The sequence below is a fragment of the Pseudopipra pipra genome, chromosome 12 (genome assembly GCF_036250125.1).
Source record: "Pseudopipra pipra isolate bDixPip1 chromosome 12, bDixPip1.hap1, whole genome shotgun sequence".
Classification (NCBI taxonomy): domain Eukaryota; kingdom Metazoa; phylum Chordata; class Aves; order Passeriformes; family Pipridae; genus Pseudopipra; species Pseudopipra pipra.
In genome coordinates this window covers 11,513,140-11,534,233 of record NC_087560.1, presented here as the reverse complement: position 1 = coordinate 11,534,233, position 21,094 = coordinate 11,513,140, and the positions used below count along the sequence as shown (strand labels likewise).

The 21,094-nt window shown below is 41.0% G+C and overlaps 1 protein-coding gene across 3 annotated transcripts; it reads right to left on the bottom strand.

Annotated features, from left to right (window-relative positions):
- Positions 1–197: 197 nt before the first annotated feature.
- On the bottom strand, positions 198–19,476 carry TM6SF1 (transmembrane 6 superfamily member 1). 3 transcript variants are annotated; one of them, XM_064668911.1, is made up of 10 exons: positions 19,399–19,476; positions 16,622–16,725; positions 16,021–16,118; positions 14,938–15,041; positions 14,010–14,092; positions 12,704–12,825; positions 8,092–8,196; positions 7,152–7,244; positions 6,073–6,192; positions 198–576 (listed from the first exon to the last, which is right to left on the bottom strand). In XM_064668911.1, exons 3-10 carry the CDS (start codon positions 16,039–16,041, stop codon positions 385–387), a joined length of 840 nt encoding a protein of 279 aa, XP_064524981.1. In that variant the 5' UTR covers positions 16,042–16,118; positions 16,622–16,725; positions 19,399–19,476; the 3' UTR covers positions 198–384. The 3 variants fall into 3 exon arrangements, with proteins under 3 accessions (XP_064524981.1, XP_064524980.1, XP_064524982.1); XM_064668910.1 differs by lacking the exon at positions 19,399–19,476 and adding an exon at positions 18,650–18,904; XM_064668912.1 differs by lacking the exons at positions 198–576; positions 7,152–7,244; positions 8,092–8,196; positions 12,704–12,825; positions 19,399–19,476 and adding an exon at positions 18,650–18,816 and having other exon boundaries at positions 4,848–6,192.
- Between the last annotated feature and the right edge of the window lie 1,618 nt (positions 19,477–21,094).

The window sequence follows — 21,094 nt, the reverse complement described above, 5'->3', positions numbered from 1 at the left end:
ATGCTGACCTTCATGTTCCACAGTAGCTGTGCAGGGACTGCTGGCACTGCTGTTCTTCTGCGTGCGGAGGCTAAACACTGACATCATTATTATTATTTAACTTCATGCAGTATTTCTAAAACTGTCAAAGCAGCTTACTTAAAAATAGCTGTGGGAACTGGCAATCCACTGCCACGCAAAGTCACAATGTTGAGAAATGGTGCTAAAGGCAGTCGTCTTTATTTTCCCTTTTTGAGTAGGATAAACAAAACAGACCGTGCAACTTTACACAGTTGTGCAATTTTACACATCTTACACGCTTCGTTTGGGTTCCATCTGAGCAGTTCAGTTACATCCCAACCCAATTATATACATAGCCAAGGAGAGGAGCTGAAAACAGTCGTGCTATTCTGTTTTATCTTCTTGTTTTGGTTTCATAAAAAACTCTGGCTTGTTGACACACCTGTAAGCGAACAGCTGAGGAAGAATCCCATACATTACGTTCAATATCAGGAAAAACTCTTTTGCTTCTTCAGGGACTCTGTAGATGTAAGGAGTTCGAGCATGAAGAGAAGCACCAATATGGGAAAATTGAGCCTGTGGTGTGTATATAACGTTTATATTAAAAAAGGTGAAGTTGATGTATATTTTGGAAAGATGGCATAATCTGCATGCAAGACTGCATCTCCAGTGACATTTTCCAAGCCAGCCCTTTTATTCCAGAATTATCCATCATCCTTTTGCTCACTGGTATAAAAATGCAGTTTAAACTAAAATCATTAATATCTTGGTATAAGAGGCATAACTGGAGCCATGAATGGCATGGTTGGAGGTTTGTTTTATGCACATGGTGGCACTGATACATCAGGTATAGGATTGCACCCTTGGCTTCTGCATCATACTTTGTGCTAGAGATTCCACGATCCTTCCCCAGGCAAATGGCCACGGAAGTGGCATCCCCGCAGAGCCCTGTGCTCCTGCTCAGCCCAGTCAGGGAGTAGGACTGGCACCCACCTGCCTGGGAATGTTGCATTAGGCTTCAGTAGGAGCAGACAGTCTGAATAAAGTTAGAGAGTAAAATCTTGGAAGCTGTGTTAGTTCTGGTTTGAATTTAGGTTTTGTTTTTTAATCTTAAACCCAGAGTGTTCCAGATTCTGATCCCAGAACTCCTGATGATTTCAGAAAATGTCTGCAATATTCGGCTTTTGGGTTGGGGTGGTTCTGAAGTATGGGTTGAGCGTGCAGTGAAGGTTATAGGCACAGACAAGCTTGCTGGCCTGAAGCATATTTTTAGCATAAACAAACATTTAAAGATAGAAGTGTCAGGATAGTCGCTGTCTTTTGTTTCCATCTGTTACCTGCTATTTCAAGCTGCAGCTCATTCACATTAACTATTATGTGTCGAGGTTTTTTATTATTATTTAGTTAGCAGTGGAGGAGATATGAGAAGATAAACATAAGCAAAACACTGAGACACCAGAATTTTAGGAACACAGAGGAGTACACTAAGGCCAAATCACTTCCTCTGTTCTGGCTTCAGCAGGAGTCATTTTAAACTCACAAAGAACACAGTTCTGGTCACAGCAAAGTAGAAGGGAAAATACAGTGCAGGTGTTTCAATACACCATCCCAGCAAAAGGTTAGGCTGAGACCATCCATCAAAACAGAACAGGAAATTGGTTTTCAGGTGATTCCAACCACCTCCACTGAATGGGGAGAGCTTATCAAGCAAACCTGAGCCAGGAAACAAAATAATCAACGAAATCAAATACAAACACACTTCAGCAGAGTGCCACTTAGCATCTTTCTGTAAATAGCTATTACACAGCAAACAGATGTTCAGGGGCACACTGTCAGCAGCCTGTTTACATCGGCCTTGTAATTCAGTCTGCCTCTTGCAGCCCGTTTGTTCTCACCTGTCTCAGGCAGGACTTGCCTTTGGCTCCTGGGTGGGCTCAGATCCCTGCTACCTCTCCTGGCCCAGGCAGCCAGAGCACTAATTCTCAGCACCAAAGCCCACTTGTTACATGAAGCAGCAGGTTCCCAGGCAGAGAACCAGCCACCATCAGGCTGCAGAGGAAGTTTGGTCTGTCTGGTGTTTATCTAGACACTGACAACCTCCTGAAAGCATTTTAGAGCCTCTTCTGGGGTGAACAAGATGCTAAGCTACCTACTTGCTGTGGAGGACTGTGAGGTCCGCCTGTCTCTGAGGGTGGCCAGCCATGCATCGCAGTAAGTTGACAGTAAATTCCTAATAATTCATAGTAAACCTTGTCAGAAAGAACTGTAAGGGGATGCTTCTGAGAGACCCAGAACACTCAGAGACTCCAAGATGCCTTTGAGTATCTAAGCCTTATTGTGTGGTCTTGTCTCTTGCAAGAGTTGTGGCACATTAGTGAGCTTTGAGCATAGTAAAACCAAAAAGCAGTAACGTGTCCTGTCTGTAGCCCATGAAGATTTTTACTAGCTAATGATGCACCATATATAATGAAGTTATTGTTTATTAGACTTGTTTTTCAATGTAACACATTGCTTCTTCCTTTCATTACCAGGGAGGATATTTAGATCTGTTAAAGTCACTTTTTTTCCTTAATTTATTTGATTTGCCTCTGTAGAAATTGTGTTATGTCTTTAATCTTGTGTGTTTCATTTCCATGACTGTTCTGTGTCTTAAAAGCAGATCTCTCACTCACCAATAGCCCAGTCCTGCTCTTCCTTCAAGTACCAGGCAGACTTACACCAAGTCAATAATTTTGAACAGCAAGACAAGAGCTGTAAGACAGAGCTCTGTGTGCAACAGGCTGGTGCTGTGCTAAGTGAGAGAAACCACATGTCTGTTGTGTTACCTCGCTGTGATCGGGGCCTCTCGGCGAACAAGCCATTCCTTGGTGCTTTCTGTTATTGAACCCTCTCCAAGCAGGGAATTTTGAGGCTCAAACCAATCCCTAAACCTTGGCTGAGAAATCAACCAAATGAGATGCTGCAGGTAACTTTCTAAGGCAGCCTTACATGTCTAACATCCAGCCTTTGTTACCCTTGGAGCCTCGGCCAATCTGCTGATCCCACCTTCCCACAGCAGTTGGAAGCTGCTGGGTGCTGGATATGGCACTGCTCAGCTTGACAACTGCAATTCGTGTATGCCTCCTACTCATTAAGCTTCCTGTCCATAGGAAGTAGTTTGGATTTGCATTATTTTACAGTATTTTTTGCTTTGTTGCCTAATCATAGGCAATAGTTCAACTATTTCTTACCCTGCAGCCAAGAAAGCCCTCCAGCTGGGGACAGAGAAGGGCCTGGAAAAAGGTTAGGAGTCCTTCTTTACTCTGTGCCTTCTCTTTAAGACTGACTAAAATCAGGCAGACTGTAGCTTTCAAGGGTTTGGACCAGTTCTCCTGAGCCTAAGGAAAGCCATCCAATAGAGTGGGGAGAGAGTAACTTAGAGAAATATATTCCTTGGGTTTTGGGTCCCAAAGGTAGATAAGTAGGCACTGCAGAAACTAGCCACCAAAAACTGCAGAATTAAACCACTATGAGAGGAAGTAGAGGAAAACTTTCTATGTTTCAGAAAACAGAGAAATTGGCTACAGAGAGCTGGTGAGACAGAATGCTTTTGGATAGCAAGGCTGTGGCTGTTCATCCCTTCTCCCATGGCTCACTTATATACAGAAATACCAATTTCATCAAAGTCATAGACTGTTCCAACCTTTTTGTATAATCAGAGCTCATGGTACTTTACTTACGTGAAATTTAAAGAGCTCCTCCTGGAGCTTCAGAAAGTCTGATAATTACTGGGTCATAACTGGATTTGGAGTCTAAATGTTAGTAACAGTTACATGTAATTCTGAAAAACAGTAAGTATGTCTCTGTGTGTGAAAGGCTAGTAGGCACTTTTAGAGATTCTTAGTTTAGATGCATCATATGGTATTTTGTGACTTGTTTTTGTAAAAAGTACATCATAATGATAGAAATAAAAATTGAAGTCTCTACGTTCCCCATCTGTAGGAGCAGTGTTCATTCCCAGGGAGCAGTGCCCACTCCTTCCACCAATGGATATTTACCTTTATTGGACCTTTGTGCATAATAGGAAGCAAGTTGTGTTCCAGTAACTACATATGTTTTAATGATAAATTACAGTGTTTTAACTTGAGAAAACAGCAGATGAACCTGGAAATGTGGGTTTTTTGCCTCAAAATAGCAAAACCCCAAAATAATATAGAAAGAGTCCTCAATTCATTGTCACATGCATTTTACATCCCAGCCTGCTCACAGTTCACCGAGTCAAATCAATTCAATCATAGTCAGTTGTAGGATGACTGAAGTTCATCCTGCAGTGCATTAAGGTAAAAACTACCAAAAAAAAAACCCCAAAACCCTCCTAAATGTCAAGGAATGGTTTTTTTGAAGCAAGATAAAATATAGGGAGTACACAGCAACATACAGCTCTCTTAAACAGTTTTTCTCAGCCCACAGTGTTTGCTGCTGCCAGGACAAGCTTTAAAGAGTGAAATGGGAAATTTTGAGTGTTAATCTAATCTGCAAATTGACATCCTGCGGCCAAACCACAAAGAACAACAGAGGGGTTTTAGACTTCAGCAACAAAATGTTGCATCACACATCTAAAAGGATAAAACATCATTAAAAAAAAAAAAGGCAAGTGTTTGTTACAGGAAACATTAAAAAACAAACAAACAAAAAAACCAACAAACAAAAATCACCTCCAGGTGGGGAGGCTGAGTTTTCTGGTAAGTTTGCAAGGTTGTGATAGTCAGCACACTTTGACTTCTGTTTTACTTTTCCTTGTGGTAAAAAAATCTTTGAAGGGGTAGTTTCTTTCCTGATTGTCTGGGGAATTTATGAGACCTGAGTAATCTGTTGGTAAAGAAAAGTTCCCAGTATGACTTTACCTACTTTAGCTAGTTTTTGCCTTTTTTTTTTTTCCTAAATTACATTTAGGCTAAACACAGATTTATAATATTTATAATGCCTTTTAAGCATCTAAACCTCCTCGTTAATGTTTGCCAGATTCTGTTTTGATATCACTTAATAATTCAAGATTCTCTGTAAACTGTTTGGAGAGAAAAAAGAAAAGAAGTCTATTCTCTCTGATAATTGCTCACAAATAGAAAATGCCATTCCACCATCCTTACTGGGCAGTTAAAGTGGACTGTAGTTTGTATCCATGATTGTTATCTCAGGCCTGAGGAACGAAGTGTTGGTCTGTGTTTGTCTAGTAGTGGTATTTGAATTACACTTATTGCTATGTCCCTGTGTTCTCACTGTTGTGGCAGGATTACGTGCACATTTTCTGCATTATCTGGATGCTCAGAGCACATTTAATTTCCTACATACAGTACAAATCAATTGTCCCTGTGTCTCAACTGTTTAATGGTCATCTGGACGTTATGAGAAGTCATTTATCACTTCCTGTTGGATTGTTTTGTTTTGGTCAGTCTCCTCATAAGCATCAGCACCATCTAGTAATTAGCCACTGTTGTTTATTTGGGAGAATCAGAAGGGAATGAGTTAAGGAAGTATGATCATTGGTCTGCCTTTGGCAGCACAAGCATGTCGGGGTGTTACTGTGGTTTGTGGCCCAGGAGGTTCCCAGTGTTGTATCCATGTCATCAACTGATACTGTATATTTTGTGTGACCAGTAGATACTTTTTTCCATTTATATGTTTCAAACTACCTAGTTAGCCAACACATATTATGGAAACAATGTATTGTGCTGCTTTGTTGTGTTTGGGATTTTTTTACATGGTTGACTGTCACAGCTTTAAGACAGGCTTCCTTCATGGTCCCAGCTAAAGAGTGCATGGTGCTTAATAAGGTTTAAATGAGCACAATAAAAACATTGTGCAGAAGGAGAGAAGTCTGCTAAAGCAAGAGTGTGGTCATTAGAGACATGTAATGGATTTGATTCTCCACTCCCTTAAATTAACGGTTTTTTTACACATACAAAAACTGATCTGATCTGAGTTACATTAGCATAAAACCTGCATGGGAAGATCAAGCCCTGGGCCCCTTATTTACTCCATAGGTGTCTGCTTATTAACTTGTAATTCAAAAGTGAACATTTTGCAAAGAAATACCTGAGCTAGTCCTCCAGCATGTATGAGGGTTAAATCAGGCATCCAGGAACAGCCAGGCACCAGGAGGCCATACAGAGCAATCACATAGTATGGCACAGAGTAGAACATGTATGCCAGCATCTGCATTGTAAACACAAATATTAGTTGCTTTGCAGTGTGAGGGAGATGCATTTGAAAATCAGCCAGCTGCTTACTGAGGGATTGAGACTACTCAAAACTACACTCCTGGCAGCAGTTATTCCGAGGCCTTTTTGCAGCTCTAACTTCTTTAAGAAAGAATTTCATACCTGGATACTATTGACTGGATCCAGCTACCCTAAGGCCTCCTCTAATATTGATGGCTGTTTTCTCCTTGCCCAGGACATGTTTCCCTACCCCTTGCCATCTTGAGACCGTGCCAGTAAGCATGGCTTGACCTAACTCCTTGTCCAACATAACATGGGTGTCCATTTTTCAGGCTCCATTGCACTCTCAGTTGGGAGGTAGGAGATACACCCACACCTCCCCTTTCCCAGACAGAACTGGTCCAGCAGTTACTTGGTTTCTGCTCATTGCCACACCCCTGCATCCTCTGACTGCTTCAGGCCCTGTCCACATGCAGCAGCCAGGCTTGCAGGAGAATGGCAACCTCCAATATTACAAAAGTAAAGCACAACATTCCCTCATCTGCAATGCTTTTTGTATAGTGTCCTGTTTCAAGGAGTGTGTCACTGGAGACAGAAGTGAATGTCAGCTTAAGGAATCTTATCTACTACACCCCTTCTTACTGTGTTATTCCAGACTGAAAGTCTGCTTTGCCCTTCTAAGGAAGGAGAATGAACATTTTATAAGAAGTATGCAGATCTGTTTCATGGACTGTATTACAAGAACCTTGAGTAATCAGGATGTGTTACTCTAGGTAACTAATTTGAATCTAAGTTTATCACAATGATGAGTTGATGCCCTGTAATGGCTATACTAGAAAATAGGAAATACTGCTTAACTTGCCATGAACTTCATCTGTGAAACCCATGGCTTCATCTTTGCACCAGTTTACAAATCACTCCTTAACACACTCTGCTCCATGGTCAATGCTTTACCTGAAGCTTAGGGTAGGCAGCAGGATCTTTTATGTAGGGCTCATGCAGTTGAATATACAGCCGGCAGAGTTCAGCAGGGCAGTCCAGGGCAATCTGAGGAGAATTTTCAAAACTTCCTGTGAACAATTTGTTCTAAAACCAGCCAACCTGACATCCATTACCAGCCCTAAAGATGCACTAGTGGTCTGCAGCACTGCCACCCTGGAGGCTTGCAAAGGTGATCCATGGGATCACCAATTAAAAGGTGAAATGCAGCCCCCTCTCGGCTCCTGCTCAGGGGGGCTGGGAGGAAATGCTGGCAGCCTGCTTTAAAGACTTTGACTGGAGAGAATTTGGTCAGTTGGCTATGCTGTAGTAAAAGTATAATTGCTATTGATTTGCTCTGATAAACAACCTTTGATCCCAGCAAATGTACTTTCCAATGGAAAATTGCTCTAAGAGTGGAAACTTCAGGTTAGGCACCCAGTTTTAGGATAGTAAACTATTAATGTAGTCTAAGAAGAGCTGCACTGGGGCAAGGTAGCAACAGAGAGCAATGCAGTGAGACAGGTGTTACTTACAGTAATAATAGTTTTTAAGAGAGTAGCAAAGGAAAGATTATTGGATTTTACATTCCTATAGAAACAAGTTCCAAATAAACATGGAGAGATGCAGTTGCAAAAGTAGTTCCTTTTCATAGTAGCCCTTAAAACTACTACAAAAGATACTGTTCTGAAATGAGTTAGCAATCTGGATCAGCAGCTGTCACTGTGTGTTTATGAGAAGCAAAAGCACCAAGAGTTAGCATGAATAATTTGTCCTTTTTTATCTAAGGCATATTTGAACCCTAAACATTACAGGATTTCCCTTGACCACAATGTACATGGTTTTTCATACAGACTCAAATTTAAAAGTTGGACTGAACATTAGAGGCCAGAGTATTAAAACATATTCAACTTACCATGCCCCTAAATATGCAAAACCCCGTTGCTAGGATGAGGTATGCAGCTAACATTAAATCTATTGGTCGTCTTAAGAGCCCTTTCTTCTGGACTTCCTGAACCACCTGCAACACAGAACATGTTTAGTAAGTACATCCCAGTTCCATGTGGCTTTTTTAACTACAAGGAGGGTGAAGTGGTGAAACATCATTTCTATCCACTGATTTCAGAGACAGAAATATTTCCACACCTAAAAAGGTGACTTCAGGCTTGATACAATGTAGTGAGGAAGATTAATCTGAATAAACTCTAGAAATGGATGGATCCAACTAAAGCCATTTCAATACAGATTAGTGCCATTTCAGAGCAACCTAAATCAAATGAACACTAACTCTGCAATCACCTAAGGCTTTAAAACAGCTTTAAAACTAACTTTTTCAAAATTGTGTGTTTTGTTAATTGGAATTCATTAATTTTCCTGAATGTCCCCATGTAGAAAAGCCTTGGAAACATAAGTTTGTCTCAAACATCTGACGTTGAATCTGATATGCTTTGTAAAAAGACTGGGTCCATCTCATTACTGACAGTGAATGCTGGTTTTCAGCAGCTTGTGACACTATTGAAATCAATGGACTATCACTGGCATAAAATAAAAGCTTTTCTGTGGCTGGTTGGGTCCCCTGCTGAGTTCAGTAAGCAAATATTACATATTAATATGTAATGCCTAACTAGAGAATGAAATGTGCTTGTATGTATGTGTGTGTGTGGAGTATGTGGAAAAACCTTCCTTTCATTCTTTCATCACTTTGTGCTGTGGATTCCTCTGGCAGGCACTGAAAACACTTCTTTCTGGGTCTGATCTGTGCCTCCTTTCCTCAGCTCAGGACAGGAATCCCCCCAGTGCTCTGCAGGGGCAGATGTGAGGGGTTCACACCCCATGGTAATAAAGGCCATATCCATATCTAACAAGGTGGCTTGGAGAAACCAAAGTCATCCCTTTGCCTACATGGTAAAAACTACAAAACCCGTGGAAATAATTCGAGGTGCACTTTCTGCACTGTGCAGTCACAAAGTTGTAAGCACATCAGTGTATCTTTCTGTAGTTCAGAGGGAAAACTTCCCCATGTATATGTGTTACTCATTTCCTCTTCCTTTTTATTAGCTCTGTGTTGGCATGCAGACAGCTAAAGAAAAACCTGATTTCCTTCCTGTTATACACTTGTGGAATTGTCTCCAAAGCGCAAAACAATAATTAGGATGCAAGGGCACAGTTAAAAGCACTCGGGATCAAGATATTCACAATGAAGTTATTGAAACAGGAGAAACAATCTTGCAAGCACAATTCCTGAGTAAAATCTACTAGCTCTGAATTCTAGGCTAACAAAAACAAGGCTACTGTAAACACACAGGCCATCATAATACTTTTTCTGTTTTTCTTTCAAAGGATCTTTTTCAAGAAAAAAAAAAGTGACACCTTTGTTTTCCTTTCAAACACAAATAACAGGTTTGTTTTGGCAGTATGGTGTCACTTCACAGTATCAGTGTAGGAATGCTTTTAATATTACTGGAAAGGATGTCTATATTCTAATATTTATTCCTATGAAAGGCAAAGGTCTCCCAAGGCTGCTGAGTTACAAATAATTTTCAAATGTAACTACCTAGGATAATAGAAAGCTGATATATTTTCTTTCTATTTTTGACTAAGTATGAGGCTTATCTATCTATCTATATCAATATAGACAGATATGTATCACTCCTCCTTTCAAAATTAATATTAAATGAATATGCATATTTACTCTAATTAAAAAGCTACAATAGAACCTTGTACTTATAGAATTTGGAGACAAAGCCAATATAAGTGGAGACAACCTTTGGTGTAGTTTGAGTTTGTGAAATTGCCAGGGTACAGGAAACTCACACCTTTTTTTCCTCTGTGCATGTGTGCAAACAAAATAAAAATACAAAGCTTAAAAAAAAAATAAAAGCAGAAGCAAGAATTCGAAAGACAGAATGCACTTTGCTGGCAGAATTCAGCTACAAGGTAATTTTTCCTTGCCTTTCTTTTACACAGCAAAGCCATATCAATAAATGCTAAAATGAATTACATGTTAAGTACACTGGCCAAGCAAAGCAGGCTGGCCACGGGTTTCCCATTTATGGCAAACGACATTGAACTCTGCACAGATCTCATGCAGAGTTTCTTTTGTGTAGCAAGGAAGTGGGTAGGCATGCTTTGTAATTTCTCTCACGTCCAGGAAAAAGCTATTTCCATAACTTCTGAGGGGGTTCTCACGTGATCAGTTTTAAGGCATCAGAATAATTTTGTGTGCTGTCTGCAAAAGTCCCTTCAGAATTCATGTGCGAATCTGAATTTCTGTTTTAATTGTTAGTGAATTTTAAATTATATTAAACTTTTCTGAGCTAATATGCTTGTAGATAAATCTGTTGGGCTTTGTAAATACTGCGGCACAGCTTGGTTTGGTTGCAGATGAGGGCATAACTCCATTCTGCTCCCATGCATCCACCTCTACTAGGAAACTCCCAAAACTTGATTACCTCTCTCTGTTCCCACATTGATTATTTTTTTTTAACTAACTGATTTGTAATAATATTATAGCGATGTATACCCTGGCCAATAGAATATGCCTTGCTTCTACTGCTTTCATGGAAGCATTTTTCTATGTACTAACACTATCATGTTTAAAACCATTGCTACATTTTCTTCCTAAATCTTTTGATACCAACTCTGAATAACGATAGCTTCAAAAAGTTTTACAGCTAATTGTCAATGATCTGCTGAAAGAGAATTAAGTATGTTCAGGACTCACAATTATTAGCTCACTGATTAATAGCATTAAACACAATTATTTCCTGGCAACAATACTTAATTTAGGACTGAGAGACTTTTATGAAAAATTCATGAGTAGTCATGTTAAGATTTACAGGCATGCTCGGATATGGAGCACAAGTTACCAGTGAAGATAAAACTCAACTTCTGAAAAACAAATAACTTGGGAAGGGTAGGAAGTCCCAGTGACAGGAATCAAGGCTTTTTCTATGACCTTCTGAGCAAGGAAGTTTATGTTTACAACAAAGGATTCACAAAGAAGCATAATATTAAGTTTTCAGATCACCAGCATTTCATGCACTTTTATTTTTTTTTTTATAGAGAATTTTAAAACTAAGTTTCTCTGCAGTATATACCAAATTAAGATATGAAACCTAGGTAAGCAGTTTAGCTCCTGATAAGCACAGGAGACATAGGTGTATTTCAGCAAATAAGCAGCAATTCCTATAATGTCCATTTCTGGGGTGTTCTCAGTACTAGCAAAACAAACTGAAACCTTTGTCCATCCTCTGTGCAAAGGCTGTTCTCACTAATACATACAGCAAAAATTGCCATCGCTACCTTTAACTACACTTCTCTACCTTGATGACCCTAAAGAATGTGTTTCTGGCCAGAATTATTGATTCCTTTAAATCAATCAGCTCAGGTTGCTTTGGGATGGGGCATATGGTTTCCTGTAAGCCTGTGCAGGAGAGTGGAAGAAGTTTTGGCACCTGAAGACTCCCCTAATTTGCCTTTCATGGGGATTTGCCCTAAAAGTTGTGTTTCTGTAGTGGTTCTTCAAACTTCAGGAGTTATGAAAATCTGTCTGTGCCTGCCTTTCCTACTGAAGAATCATGGTTGGATGGATGGATGTTATTTTTCATACATCTCTGGGAAAATCTGTCCGTGCATCACCTGCTGTTACTCTTTGCCATTGGCTCTGCCTGTGCACACTGACAGCCCCCTGGCTCTGGAATGGGAACTAATCCTTCACCTCTGTCTATGTTTCCAGCTACAGAATGAACCTGATTGAGACTCAGGAGCCCTTGTGATGCAAAAATATTAGTCGATTCTGTTGCTTACAACTGATACAGAGTGCTGTGGCAATAAACTTGCTTATAGCAATCAACAGTTAAAAGATCTGTTCTGTGCTTTGTACTGCAGGGATTTTTATTTTTTTTTTTAATAAAACAGTGCATGAACTATTAATGCATTGTTTTGATTGCTCAGTTGATCTTACAATCCAACTAGTAAATTCAAAGGCAAGAGTCTAAGGAGTTTTAAGTAAAATGTTTTTACAGATTTTTTTTTAATAAGTGTGTAAATAATCTTCTTATCTGCTTACGTACATCTCACCTGTAAAATCTAATATTGAAGAAAGCATATACAAATAATTATTAAATGCATGAAATCTGTAGGTCATCTTCAGAAGAATACTTTCCTGTAGTGTTTCTGTGGGATCCTGTGGTGCTTTATGAAGCTGGTATAGGTCAGTATTTTCATCAGCTAAAAAAACTAAACCGGTCAGAAACTGAATAGATAGAAACACAATTACACCTACAAATGGGTTCTTTACTCTAAACATAAGATTATTTTTCTTTATTCCACCATGATGAAATAGTCCTCCAGTACAGACATTTTTGCAGTGTCTACTCAGCCCAACAGCAATTGTCACAACAGCAATTGTCATAACAGTCACAGTACATCCCGTGTTCTCTGAGGGACCTATAAAACCCACCAGAAGCAGCCAGCATATTTCAGCTTTCCTAACAGTAGCCAGCACTGAAACACAATAAAATTACCTTGACTGGAGTGTCTTGAGTCACTGAAGGTTGGTTATAAATTCTGAATCCAGCCCATATGGGGAGGCAGATATATGGTACACTTAGGAAAAAAGCAGGAAACACTTTTGTTCCATATTTGCCTGTTAAAGAATTATTATAAGATTTATGAGAATTTGTAAGCTGTGTTACAGAAGAATTTAAAAATATCCTATGTAATATCAAATCTGAAGCAGCTATAGTAATGTAAAGATAAAACATTAGAAATCACTGTTAAAGAAACACACGAGTCTTGTTGAAAATCACATGCTCATTACTGGTAGAGTCACAGGTAACGGAGGGCCTATTTTACAGGAAGCCATTTCAGAAATCAGGGATTTTTTAGGGAGATGGGAAACCACCTGTCACTCTGCACCAGGTAATCCTGCAGGATGGGACAGCTTTGAAATCTCTCAATGGAACCTGATTCAAAGAGAGAGCTTGTTCTTTAAAAAATGGAAATAAAAAAGTGTATCCATTTTGCAAGATCTGATATTGCACTTGCTTTCCAAAGTCCTGATTCCTTCTACAGGCCTGTACTGAGGACAAAACATTCCAAGAGCTATCCTCAGCCCAGGTAAACCAGGAAAATCTGTGTCTTTCACACGGGCCACTCTCTGTGTCAGAAAGGAAGGCAGGAGGAATGCTCCTGGGAGCAAGTTTCTTGGCCTTCCCTAGAGGGAGGAGAAAGGGATACTGTTGCACTAAATCTGCTCTTTTTCTCTGTGGTGGATCTACAAAGGAGAGCACTGGGCTGGCCCCAGCCTGCACCGTGAATATTCCTCCTCTGTCATAAAAAGCAGGGCCAAAGTGAGTTTTCCTAAAACTTACAAATTATTTGGACATATGAACATTTTTCTCAGTTGAACATTTGTCAACTTTGCATCAGTTTAAGCTGCTGGGAAGTCAGACTTTTAAGTAAATTGGAAATTTTATGTAAAATAAGATTTATATTGTTATGATACTAAGACACACTTTTTGCCTAATTATTTAAACCTAGTTTAGATGAAAGCCTTACAGGTATAACAAAATACAATATTTTTTTTTCCCCTTGAGAGTAATGTAAGTTGAAAGGGTTTGTTTTTTTTTTTTTCTCCCCTGGTCTCCATCTTCCCTTCCTCATATTTAGATTTCAAAATATCTTGTATCTCTCTACTGATATTCCTAAAATTCCTCTTTCATATTGTTACAGAAATGAACCAAGACTGCAGTAAAATATAGATAGCCTAATGCTGAATTTAGAAAATGCTTCACAGGAAAAAGTTAGTCATATAAATTACTTCCTTACCCACAATATTTCCAGGCAAAAAGACAATGATGCTCATGATAATGGAACCTAGCCAGTAGAGACCAATGGTTCTATAGCTTTGTCTGTTTAAAAAAGAGAACAGAATAATTATTGCACCTTTTCTAAAAATCCCCTACCCCAAATATTATACTCATTGCCATGGTTGTATTTCAGTATGTAAGATTTAAAAATCTGTACCACAAGTCAACAGTGGATTCTTGCCTCTGATATGGAAAAATCCTACATTCACGTGTGAGGAGATTAAAGGTTATCCCATGAACCGTACAGGCTCTGGGCATACTCAGTTATTTACTGTCATGTTTCACTCCTCAAGGCTGAGTCTGCACATCACAGGTTGTACCAGACTATAAAAGAATTAATAATTAAATCCATACTGTTAATGCTTCTATTACCAGCAGGTACATTAGCCTCTGGAACTGAAGTACTTACTTTCTCAAACTTGCTATTCAACTGCAAGAAACATAAGAATCTCTAGAAATAGCCATTTTCTCTTAAACTTCATGACACTCTCTAACATGGATGAGAGACTGAATGTTGTGCTAAGCAATGCATTATTCCTATTCTAAATTTGTTATTTGAAAAACGAATTGTTTTTCTCACACGTGCTTTTAATGTGCATCATCTTTAAGCTTTTAGCTAACACTAAGGGTGCAGATGTGCTGCTCTCTGCTACAGAATGAAGACAGATACATCCCCATGCATTTGCTGGGCTTAGGCAGCTGAGAGAGAGGGTAACTTGGCGAGGGTACAACTCCTGAATGTAATGAAATTTTAACAGCATTGCTTTGGCCTAAGACATGGAACCACCCTGAAAGAAAAATCTGAACACTGCATAGAAAAGAAAGCCCTTTGTGGGTTATGTGAGAACGGGAGCAAAGCAAACAGTACACAAATCAAACTGACTTACTCCCATGCAATAGCTGCCACCATCAACAGGTACATCAGATAGTGAGCAGAGCCATCCCAGTAGCAGATCACATGGCCATAGGCAGTGTTCAGATATGGCTCACCCTGGGGAAACATGTATTTTAGAAGAGATTCAGTGATTAGAGGAAGAATAACAAATAATTAATAAAGAACAGCAAGAGATAAGTTCAGAAAAGTAACTGGTGTTCTTGCAATCCAGTGGTACAGTTTTTGACTGACAATACATATTTCCAAGCACAGACCTGATGTATGCAGGATCAGCTATAATTAAATGAGTCCTAGAGTTGCAAAACAGGGGGCAAGATGGGAGGGAAAACTCCTATGTGTGACTGTCAGCATTACTCTGCTACATTATGGAAATATGACTTTTCCATATTTTAGTGATAAAAGCTACAAAATAAAGATACATATAGCATGGAACAAATCCAGATATATTTAGCAACCTAGAGATCTACAACAGTATTGAATATATTGATGCCAATGTATAACCTTGTAAGGTCCAACTCATTTCTCGCTTAGGTTCATGGAATCTTTTCAATGACTTCAGTGACTTTCATATCAAGCTCTTACTGAGCTATTTTTGGTGGATGTTGATATTCAGGAGCCAACACATTCTGCTGACTAGGTACCTGGCATCATCATTTTTTAACTCTACTTTAATTCCTTTTAGTAAAGTGATTAGGCAAAAATAAAACAGCAATTTTGTTTTCTTCTTGGTAACACATTTAGGTGCTGCCAGACTCCACTCCTGGGTGCTGTCTATGGCTTTCTGCAAACACGTGCAGTCCATCCATTTCCCAGAAGTTAATACAGAACAGTGTTACTTAAACTAAGTGAAATAATGTTGGAGTATGAAAGGTACATTCTTTTTCCCAAATGAGTCAGTGGTTTCAAGCCAGAGAAGGTTTTGTCCATAACAATAACAAAGCGGGTCAATGACAAAATTCAAGAAGACCCATTGAATGTGTATTTGTATGAATGGCTATTTCTCTGTGACAAATACTACACCAAGTTATTTACAGTGAAGATTTTATTTACATTTGTAAGCCAAACTATTATTTACCTCTCTCAAGTAATGAGTCATGAATCCATCGATAATTCCATCCTGTTCCAACCCAATTATTAGGTTCACTACACTGGTAAAGGCAAATACAGCATAAACTGTAATAAGATAAGGAAAAGAAATTAATAAAGACTTGGAATCACACAGTTGCTTCACAGTCTGATAAATTCAGTCAGACAGAGATCTATTGAACTAGTTGCATCTACTTTGAGGTCACAGATACTTAACACACAATATGACTTTCCCACATAGCTCAGTATTTTTTAATTAGTGGTTAGTCAACACAGTTCTTAGGAAGCTTTTCTGAGGAATGAGAAATTCTGTAAAGCTGTAGGCACAGCCTCCATGGAAAGTCAGTGTCTGCAGAAAGGACTGTGTAGCCTTTCAAAAATCTTGGATACACGAAGTGTACAGCCTTGACTGTAGTCATCACTTGGAAAGGAGAAAGGACAACAAAAAGGAGGTGGAGAGGGAGTTGTCATTTTTGCAGGTGAGCAAGGCAAATACATGACCCATGGCAGTCTGTAGCAGACCTTGCTGGCAAATTAGCCAGTCCCTCCTTCAGGACAGGAAATTTAGCTTCATCATAACCAGGACATACCATAAAACAGCGGGTCTTTTGGTGGTTTTCTTTTGACAAGAACACGAGCCAACAGAGCAATAAGAACCAGAACCAGCAATCCAACTGCAACGATTACCCAGGAACTGCAACAGTATTTAAAAAAAACAAGTTTAAAAGAAAGACAAAGACAGAATTTTGCTTCTTCAGCTTTTCTTACCAGCTATCCTCAAACACACATACTCTTAAAGTAACTTCTAATACTTTAAAAGGCGGATTTTAAAGTCCCTTTCATAGTCCATCATAGTACTTATTTTATAATTCTGCAGAATTTATGTGCCTCTATTTTCACATGTGATCAGCTAAAAAAAGAAAATACAAAAATAGCTAGATAAACAACATATCCAGGAGTCTAGATTTGTCAGCCTAAAATCAGTTTTCATACTGGTATCTACAAAAATAAACAAAAATCATGGGAAAATTAAAGGCCAATGAGAGGTGAAGATCAAACCCATAGAGATTTCAAGGCCAAAAAGGATCATTGGGGCCATTTTATCTAACCTCAGCAATAAATTATCTACCCAGGAAATGACATATTCAAAACTAAAACACATCAGTTCCATGGCATAGGAGTGGCAGTGTGGAGCACCTATGATGGATCTAGCTTTAATGTTCAGTTTTGAAGTGCTACCAGGGGTCTCTCTGGCCCTACAAGGCAGGACCATTTGAGGGGGTTCAGTAATCAATGCAGGTAGGCTCAGTGGAAACATCTTTTCCTTGGAGATGGAGCCATAATGTTAGTGCATGTAAAGTGATGACAGGGGAAAGCACAAAAAATCTTTGGCACAAAGCAGTTTAAAATTGTTTTAAAGCTCTAAGTATGTAAATTATACTTAGCTCTCTAGACTGTCCTCCTCAGTGTTCAATTTTGTGCTTGTGTAAGAAAAAAAATGAAGGGGAAAATTAGGTAAAGTACAGGTGCATAAGCTAAAAGTATCTGATACATCATTTTATACATATGGTACTTATACATAGTACCACTCTGTGTCAAGAAAACAAATTGTGTACAAACAATTTATATTACGACAATTTCAGCCTTAGTGAAACTTGACTTAAAATTATTGCAAAAAATCTGCAAGACCAAATATTTCAGAATATATATACACATACTTTCTGAGTCAGGATGAGCAGTACTAGCTTGTTGATTTGTTTCATGGTTTGAATCTTCTGATAGTCTGTTTTCCCAGGGATGAATTTCTTGGTACTGTTACAGCTGTTAATATTGCAGTGACTTTTCACTGCAGTCTATCATTTTGAAATAAATATTGGCAATGAATCAAGTAAGTCAGCATGTGTTATTCGACATTACTCCAGTAGTGAGAAACCAAAAATTTTGTTATCAGCCAGAAGGAGGAAAATGAGGAAGGAACAGATGTAGCAAAGCCTTTAAAACATGAAGCAAATATTTGTGCAGTAGTTGCAAAACACCCCAGGCTGTTGGGATCACAAAATACCACACAGACCTTTGAGTGAACCGTTTCTTGCCGTGAAGAAAGACTTTTCTTTTCTAGACCTGCCGTTTATCCTGAGACCGCGGGTTTTGGCAGAGCGAGGGCATACGGTCATTATTAGTTAAACTCGCAGGCTCAGGGGGTGCCTGCAGGAAGCCTGCGGGAGCTCTCCGAGGCTGGCGAGTTCTTCTACTCGTTGGATTTTGTTTGTGAATGCCCGGACAGGGAGCCGGAGGGAGGCTGCCCCCGGTCCCGGCACGGGCGGTACCGTCCGGGCTGCTCCGTCCCCTCGGCGGTACCGCCAGCCCGGGGTGACCGGAGCTCCGGGACACGCTCCAGGTGATGGGCACCGGCAGCGTGGAGGGTCCCAGGGTGAGCGGTCAGGCTGAGCTCCCCCTCTGCATCCCAGAGGACGCGGGCAGGACCCGGGAGCGGCGAGGCGAGGTCCGCCCCGCTGTCCGGCTCCGCCGCCCGCCCCGTCCCGCTCAGCCCCGCGCCGCCGACAAAAACAGCCGCGGGGACCCCCCGCCCCGCAGCTCCCCGGCCGCGCCCAGCTCACCTGCCGGTGGCCGCCAGGCAGTTGAAGAGGTACGTGACGGGGATGGCGGTGAGCGAGAGCACGAACACGCCGGTGGCCGCCGAGGCGCTCATCGCCGCGGCGGGAGGCGGCGGCCGCCCTGCTCGCCCCAGCCGAGCGCCGCGCCGGGCCCGAGGCACCGCCTCGCCCCAGCCCCGCACGCCCCGCGGCCCCGGCCCGCCGCCCGCCCCATCGCCGGCGGCCGCCCCCCCGCCCCGCGCGGGGAAGGTTAAATCCGCCTCGGAAACCGGAGCCGCCCGGAGAGCGCCGCGGAGCTCTGCCCGCCCCCGGGGCTCGCCCCGCTCCCCTCGCCCCTGCCCCGCGGTCGGAGATTGCTCGACGGGCGATGCTGCGGGACCGGGGGCGCGGGTCCAGCCCCGCGGGGACGGGCGCTCCTCCGCGGCCCGGCAGTGGCCGAGGGGCTGCCGTGACAGCCGGGCTGAGCCGAGGGGCTGAGCGCCGTCAAAGAGGCGTCACGGGTTAACTGCGGGTGACGGCGCGGCGAGGTACCGGGGCGGAGGCAGCCGGAGCGCGGGGTCCGCGGAACCGATCTGGGCTCATGAGAGGTGGTAGATGGAGAGAGGGTCCCCTTGGTCTCCCTGAGAAACCCGTAAAAATATTATGCATCTCTTTTGCATCAGTATTTAGCTGGGTTAATAAGAACATGAACAGTTAATAAGAACAAGGGCATTAGCGTTTTTAAAATGATGGGAAAAAAATTGCGAACTCACCTTTTCCGTTTTAAATGTCAAAAATAACTAGCAGAAGTTAAGCATATGTCTGACCTTGTCCATCAGCTTTTTTTTTCCTGGCTTCAAACTTTGTTTATATATGGGTATCAACACTAAAGTGTCAGTGGTGGAATGAGCCTTGTGCACAAGGCAAACAGAAATGAAAACCGCTGTTCCTAGAAGTTACTGAGCATTTAATTCCAGGACATTGGCAAGTGAGATTGATCATCCAGTGTTGCTTGGAGAAAACAGCAAATGCATTTCTAGCGCACCAGGAAAGCTCTTTCTGGAAGAATTAACGCTGTTGTAAAAGCACCCCTCTGCAATAGTGGGCACAATTCTGATTCCCTCGTGTTGAAATGAGACAATGGAGGACTGCTAAGGTGGCTGAGGAAATAGGGCACCTGCCTGTCAGGAAGAGGCTGAAGAGATTGGGATATAAGTGCTCTCTGTAAATACTTGAGGAGTTAACACCAGTGAGAGGAAAAAACTATTTAATTTGAAGGATGAAGCTGTGAAGAAACTTTGGCTAGTTTTCAGAAACAGCCATGAGCGACAAAAGATCTTCCAAGTGTTTTACCCTAAATTTGGTAAGTTTAAGCAATAGACTAATTGATATAATACCTCCTTCTGAAAGGAACTTGATGACCCAGATTATATCTATGGCCTGTATATTATACAAACAAATTTTTGTTAAGTTTTTCAAGTGAGAGAGGTCTAGAATCTGGTCATGGGTATACAAATGGGTTAAACCATGCCCAATCAACTATCCAGTAAAAACATGATGCAACTCCCAGAAGTAATTTAGTCCACCCAAGTGTCAGAATTGCCATTGGATGAGTCAGGGCTAAATTTACCACCTCCAAATGCCTACCTTTCAATGCACAGCCGGTTTACTTCTCAAGCTTTCAAATGTATAGGCTGCTTATTTGTATGCAGCTGCCACAGTGCGGTCTCAAGATTCATGTCTCAAGCTTTGCTTCTCAGTTCCCGTGTCTGTAAAGTCAAACACTTTCTTTCTTACCCCTCTGCCAGCATATTCCAGCTCTGATTTGCACCCAGCTTGTTCATCAAGTCCTATTTCAACTTCTGAGTAGAAAATGCCAAGGCACATCCTGTGGTAATCACATAGCAACTCAATTGTACAGGTGCATTGTTCGAGTCTTTTGTGTTGAAATCTATCAACTTTTGATTAGAAATATAATTATGAGCATCTAGTAGCAGAAAAGACCCATGAAATGTGATGTTTGAAGTGTTTTTTTCCAAAAGGGCATGTTTTTCCCTTTCATTTTCATCTCTTACTGTGTGAAAGAAGAACTAGTCAGCCTTCCAGCTCCATCATTCCTTTCCATGTCCTGACAGAGGAGGCCCCCAAGTCCACCCATGATAATGCTGAACATGTAGACTCTGGTATGCCACACTTTCCATATCAGAAGAATTTTTCTTCTAGTAGCTACAGAGCCTTTTAACTCTGGCCTTTCTTCTCTGTGCCAAAATATCCTGGCTTCTATTTCAGGCTTTAGGAAGAAAATAAAATTCCCCAGCATTCTTGTTGACTTTATTTTTACAGTTGAAACCAATTCTAGAGAAAAAGGAAAACTTGCTCGGTTGGCACAGTCTGAAACCACTGACCAACTTCCCCAATGGCACATAGTTCAAAATTGGGCTTCAGTCAGAAATTAAATAAAACAGCAAA